The 6708-nt window shown below is 57.4% G+C and overlaps 1 protein-coding gene across 1 annotated transcript in view; it reads right to left on the bottom strand.

Moving 5' to 3' along the window:
• IGLON5 (IgLON family member 5) overlaps positions 1–6708 on the bottom strand; it is a 29224-nt gene that overhangs the window by 7505 nt on the left and 15011 nt on the right. The window contains exons 2-3 of the mRNA XM_007463458.1: positions 719–815; positions 6–41 (exon numbers count right to left, since the gene is read on the bottom strand). Of these exons, the coding sequence (XP_007463520.1) occupies positions 6–41; positions 719–815 (133 nt within the window). The remainder of the gene's footprint in view (positions 1–5; positions 42–718; positions 816–6708) is intronic.

Below are 6708 nucleotides of genomic sequence, written 5' to 3'. Positions count from 1 at the left end.
TCAGCCAGGCCACTCGGGTCACATGCTCGTCGATGAAGCAGCTGGTGGGGAGGACGAGGGCGGGGTGGTTTTCTTCTCTCCCACACCCGCCCCCCTGGCCCTCCAGGGTCCCCCGTCACGGGGGCTTGGTGGTGGGGGGAGGAAGGCCCACTCCATCTCCAGTTCCCACTGCAGTCCTTGGAGGCAGGTGTGACTGCACCCACTTTACATGTGGGCAAACTGAGCCTCAGAGAGAGAGAGCTGTGAGCCCAAGTGCACAACAGAAATGACAGCTGATGGTTATTGAGTGATTGTTGTGTGTCGGAGACGCAAAAAGGGGGGGGAGAGACACACTGGGGGAGAGGGGCAAAGGTGCAGAATGATGAGGGACCCAGAGATAGAAGGACAGAGACCCAGAGAGCGGGGGACAGACCCAGACTGGGGAGGCAGAGAGCTGGGGTGTGTAACCCTGGCTCTCACTGAGCAGGCACAGTGTGCCAGGCTCTCTAAGCTCAGGGCGTGTGTACAGACTTTGAATCCTCACAACAACCCAGGTGGTGGTCACCATTCCTCCACCCATTTGACAGATGGGGACACTGAGGCCCAGGGGTGGGCCTGGGCCCAGAGTCTGGGCCCCAGTGACCTCTCTCTTGACAGGGGAGGTGTGGGCTGTGCCTGGAGATCAGGACCATTTCCCCCCAAGGAAGGTGAAGAGGCAGTACCCTCCGGGTCTCCCTACCTTAGCGTGGCGTTGTCACCTTCGCACACTGTGTAGTTGTCCGCGGGGGAGCTGAACTCCAGGCTCTGGGACAGCAGCCCTGTGGAAGGGAGGGCAGCTCAGCTCGGCGGGACTGTACACATCTGTACACACACACACACACACACACACACACACACACACACCTGCAGACACTTCCCACACCCACCAGGATACACGTTCACTGTTGTTTTCAGAGACACACATGGCAGACACACTCAGAGCAGACACACGCAACACCTTCCCACAAGCCCACACTGACCCAGACAGACTAGGACACACAAACCTATGCACCTCCAGAGACATTGAGACAGCACACAATCACAGCACACAAACACACGTATGTGCACACAGACACACATACACCAATACATATACACACTCAGAGGTGCTGTGTACAGACGTGCACACACACAGACATATGCACAGATTCACAATTACAGAACTGCATATGTGCAGACACAAAGAGATGCACAGATATGCACACAGGTACGTATACAAGCACAGATACACGTGTACACAGACACACATGCAGACATGGCACAAGGCACACACATACATGTTCACAGTGTACAGACACACATACACACAGATTCAAGAATACACACATACATACACAGATATCCGTGTACACAGGCACACATACACATATTCACAGACTCACGAGTACATAGATACACATATACACAGATACACATACAGATGTAACAGACACATGCACACGGATACACACAGTTACACACATTAATTCAGAAACACGTGGAAAGACATGCTTCAGGGAGATCCTCAACACCCACATAAGTGCACACAGACATCCAGACATGCAAATGCAAACACGCACACAAGCGCAGATGGACACGAATATCCACGTGGACACACGTCTATCACAGACGCCCAGGACGCGCTGAGGCGTGCTACAGAGAGCCTCGCGTCTACACAGACTACCCCGTGTGCCCGTGCCCGGTGGGGCACGCTCTTGAGAGCGCATGCCCACGCCCGCCTTCGCGCTGCAGCACCCCCCAACCCCCGCCATTCATCTCTCTGTGGACCGTGGCCAGCGGCTGGACCGGGGCCAGGGAGTGGGAGCTGGGCACGCGGAGGCGTTGGATGGAGACAGCACCAGGAGGGGAAAGGAGGCGTCCGGATGACCTTGGACGCCAGGGCGGCACGGGTCTACACAGGGCTGCCCTGGCCCCCACCCCAGGATGAGGACCTAATTAATCTAATGAGTTAATTGCCCGTGCCCCGCCAACGACTCCCGGAGGTCCTCTCCATCAGCAGCGCCTCTGGATGGGGCTGGGTCAGAGCCAGTGCAGTGGGCTCACCAGGCCCTGGGGGTTTGCAGCCCCTCACCCTGGGCTCGTCCGGACCAGAGTCGCTCCTGTAATCTGAAGGGCCCTGGAGGGAGGGAAGGGACTTGCCCGTCCTGAGCTGTGCAGAGAGGATGCTGCCACACAGAACCCTAGTAAGGAGGGGGCGGCCAGGGGACAGACAGACACACACACACAGTCACCAGGGTCCAGGAAAGATGCGCAGAGCCAGCCCCGGGACCGGGAGATAGTCCCACGCATGGCAATGGGTCCTGCTCAGAGGGACAGAGACCTACATACTCACGCTGACGCACACAGCCCAGGACACACACTCAGCAGAAGGTCAGTTAGAAAAGACAACTTTCTCCCAGAAGCATGCCTCTCAGCCACGGAGGGACATGGCACCCTGATCCGCCCCACACGGTTACACTGACACCAGCGGGCCCTCACACGCAGGTGCAGTCTACACACGGTTACAGCCCTACCTGGAGGGCTGTCTCTCTCTCTCTCTCTCTCTCTCTCTCTCTCTCTCTCACACACACACACACACACACACACACTGGCTGAACTGGTCACAGTGACACTACCAGCCGGAGGGCTGTGCTCATCCCCACGCCCTACCCTGGAAAGTCGTGCATGAAGATAGGGCCTGTGCAGTGAAACAGCGACACAGTTGTAGCCTCTCAAATACAAAGGGGCTGCCCTGGGCCAAGAATCGGGCGCATGCCCTCACGCTGTCACCTCTGATCAGATCACACACAGCCCTATCCGCACGCACACACCCCACAGGATTTGTCATACCCCTGGTCACACACATCCTAGACCAAGGTTTCTCCATCTCGGAACCATTGACATTGGGGGCTGGGTGATTCTTCATTGTGGGGCCGTCCTGTGCAGTGTAGGATGTTCCGCAGCTTCCCTGGCCTCGACCCCCTAGATGCCAGTAGCTCCCCTGCCCCAACCAAAATTACATTGCCAGACACCTCCCAGGGGGCAAAATCACCCCACCTGCCCCCCTCCCCCCAGCCCTGTGACAGCCACTGTCCAGGGTTCAAGGAGGACAACCCCAGTCTGGGGCTTGCAGAGGACGCTGTCCAAGGCGCCCCACTTCAGGGAAGAACCTGGGGCTCCTGAGCTCAGGCTAGGGCCCTGGGGTGGGGTGTGGACCTCACAGAGGTGGGCAGGATCTTAATCACATGGACAGCAGACAGAAAGACAGACAGACGCACACTCCTTGCCAGAGGGATCTTCCCAACACTCGGAGTGGCCCCAGGACGAAGTTCCAGCCCCTCAGCCTGGAGTCCGGGCCCCGGCGTCACTCCCCTGCTTCCTCTCCCCTAGTGTAGCCCAGCCCTGCATTTCCCACTTTCCTCCCCTCTCCCTCCTTCCCACTGTTTCCCATCCAAACGCTTCTCCTTCTCCAGGGACCTGGTATATGGGGGCCTCTCCTAGGAGCGATGGCCCATCCGAGCCCTTGTGAGCTCCCGCTCTGCTCCCAGGGCTCCGTGGATCAGAGTTCTCTGCCTCCCAGGGCAGGGCCTGGCTCAGACCATCTGTTTCCCCAGCATGCCCAGCTGGGCCCTGGCTGCGGGCAGTCTTGGGAGATGAGTGATGAAGTTATCTCAGGTGGGTCTTCGATTCCTGGTCTGTGTGTCTATAAATTTGGATGTTGTGGGTCTGCATGTCTGTCTCATGCAGTTCCCAGACTCCAGGCTCAGGAGGACCCTCCACGCTCTGTGACCTTGGGTAAGTCCCTTCCCCTCTCTGGGCTTCGGTAAATGGGGGTGGGGGTCAGGTTAGCCATTCCACCACCCTGTCTGTCACCAGGCCCGGCCCCTCCCTCTGTCTCAGTCCTTCACCCTGAACTGTTTTCAGGTCTGCTTTCCTCACCAGATGGGAGCCTCTTAGGGCAGGGCCTGGGTGTCCCCACCTCCAGCATCACCCAGGCTCAGGGCCTGGTCCACAGGAGGCCTCAAGAGATGTTTAATATAAAAATAAACAAGCTAGTGCACATGAGGTCCCCTCTGCGGGAATTCTTCTTGGGAAACTCTGACTCCCTACTCCCTCCAGCCCTAGTCTGTGTTCCCACAATGCCTGGACTATCTCCCTTACAGCTGTGGTGACTGTATCTGTCTCCCCCAGCAGACTATAAGTTTCTTTTTTTTTTTTTTTGACCATACCACGCGGCATGTGGGATCTTTGTTCCCTGACCAGGGATTGAACCCGTGCCCCCTGCAGTGGAAGTGTGGAGTCCTAACCCTTGGACCGCCAGGGAAGTCCCAGCTATAAGTTTCTTGAGGGCAGAGCTTGGGTCTGACTCAGGTCTGTATCCCCAACATCTTCCAGCACAGGGCCTGGCCTGGAAAGCCTTGGGAAATATTTGTTGAATGAGTGAATGTAAAATGGGTTCCTACAACATGCTTTGCCACCCCTTGGCGTCTTACACATTCTTCAAAACCCCAACTCAAACGACCCCTCCTCCAGAAGGACCTCCCTGACTGTTCAAGGCAGAGAGTCTCCACTCTCTCTACTGCGTACCCTCTGACTCAGCTGGGACAGTGTCCGGGGGTGTCTTCTCTACCTGGCCGGGAGTCCCCTGAGGGCCCGAATCTTGGTTGTGTCCCCCAGAGCTGGGCTTAGCTCCGAGCAGGGAACTGTTTGTAGAGGGGATGGATGGTCTCTAGAGACTCGCTAAGAAAGCCCTAAGGAGTCTGGGCTGATAGATCAAATGTCTGTCCCCCCATTTCTTGGCTGGGTGACCCCCGGCCAGTCTAAGCCTCAGTTTCCCCAACTGTAGAAAGGAGAAAAACAGTAGTTCGTCCCTCGGAGGGTTTTTTGTCAGGGATTCCATGAGAACGTGCAAGCAAAATGTTTAGCTCAGCACTTAGCAAGCAAAAAGGGCCCAAGAGATGCTAGCTGTTCCTAACAGCACCTTCTTTTTAAAGAAACATCTACCGTTATCCCCCGGTTCGGTGTCGGTCCCCCGGGAGTGGAGGGAGTGGGGCAGAGCAGGTCTGGCCTGTAGGTTGCTCTATGCCCAGCACCCACCCGAGTCGGCGACGCATGTACAGACGCGCTGTCAGCATCTGCTCTGCCACGACCATGCCAGCATGACCAGGCTGCTAAAAGAACGGACCACGGAGCCGGGCTGCCAGGGTTGAAATTCCAGCTGTGCCACTGGGTTGCACAAGTTACTTCCCCTCCCTGAGACTCAGTTTCCCCACCTGTAAGTGGCGACGATCATCTTGCCTCCCTCATTGGGTTGCAGGGGAGAGGATGAAAGGAGGTCACCCAAGCAACGGGCTCAGTACAGTGCCTGCTAGTTAAGTGCTTGCAAACAGCTCTATGTGTGTTGGCTGATGGGATGCTTACGGGGCAGGTGCCCGCCTGGCGGGAGATCCAGTGGTGATGGGACGGACCACACGGGTCTCTGCCAGTCCAGACCAGTGGCTCTCATACCCGTTTGATAAACCAAGGGATGAAGGTTGCAGTGGGTGAATTCCCTTCTCTTGAGAGAAGGGGATTTCTGGGACTTCCCTGGTGGCGCAGTGGTTAAGAATCCGCCTGCCAACGCAGGGGACACGGCTTCGAGCCCTGGTCCGGGAAGATCCCACGTGTGGCGGAGCAACAAAGCCCACGAGCCACAACTACTGAGCCTGCGCTCTAGAGCCCTCGAGCCACAAATACTGAGCCCGCAGGCCGCAACTGCTGAAGCCTGTATGCCTAGAGCCTGTGCTCCGCAACAAGAGAAGCCACCGCAGTGAGAAGCCTGCGCAGCACAATGAAGATTAGGCCCCGCTCGCCGCAACTAGAGAAAGCCCGCGCGCGTAGCAACAAAGACCCAACGCAGCCAAACAACAAACAAAAAAAGAGAAAGAAAAAAAAAAGAGAAGGGGATTTCTAACAAGCTGAGTGACCTTGAGTTGGAGATAAGAACCACCTGCCGCCCCTCAAAGGAACTTAGGTGGAAATGGGACCCTCCAATGCAGGGGGTGCTTAGATTCCACCATCCCAGAACTCACAGATGGGGAACCCGAGGCCCAGGAGTGTGTGTGAACTTGTTGCGGGCGTCTGGGGAGCTGGTGGCAGAAGCCCGGCTGGAGGGAGGGGTGAGGGCCACGTGAGTGCGGGACCGTGTGGCTTTGGCAGGGAAGAGCCACCATGAGAAGGGGCTGGGCCTGGTCTAACGGCCACTGAGGAGCCCCCAGAGCCCTCTTCCTCTTTGCTGATCTCCCAAGTCCTTCTTATCACTGATGCCCGGAGTCTGGTTGCAGAGCCAAGAGCCCGGGAACCTTCCACATGCTGGCTGTTCCTTTCCGCTGGTTATCACCGCAGGGCCTTTGCCTCTGCCGTTCCGTCGGGATCTTTCCAAGGCTGATTTCTCCCCTCCTTTCAGTCTGAACTCCCCTCAGCTGCTCAGACACCACCTGAGGTCACAAGGCCAACTTGTCTGCCGAGTCATTCTTTTTTTTTTTTTTTTTTTCGGGTCCCCGGGCCCCTCACTGTTGTGGCCTCTGTCGTTGCGGGGCACAGGCTCCGGACACGCAGGCTCAGCGGCCATGGCTCACGGGCCCAACCGCTCCGCGGTATGTGGGATCTTCCCGGACCAGGGCACGAACCCGTGTCCCCTGCATCGGCAGGGGGGGGGGGGGGCCCCCGGCC

Source organism: Lipotes vexillifer, unplaced genomic scaffold, assembly GCF_000442215.2.
Source record: "Lipotes vexillifer unplaced genomic scaffold, Lipotes_vexillifer_v1.1 scaffold802, whole genome shotgun sequence".
In the NCBI taxonomy this organism is placed as follows: domain Eukaryota; kingdom Metazoa; phylum Chordata; class Mammalia; order Artiodactyla; family Lipotidae; genus Lipotes; species Lipotes vexillifer.
This window is presented reverse-complemented; position numbering and strand designations above follow the sequence as displayed.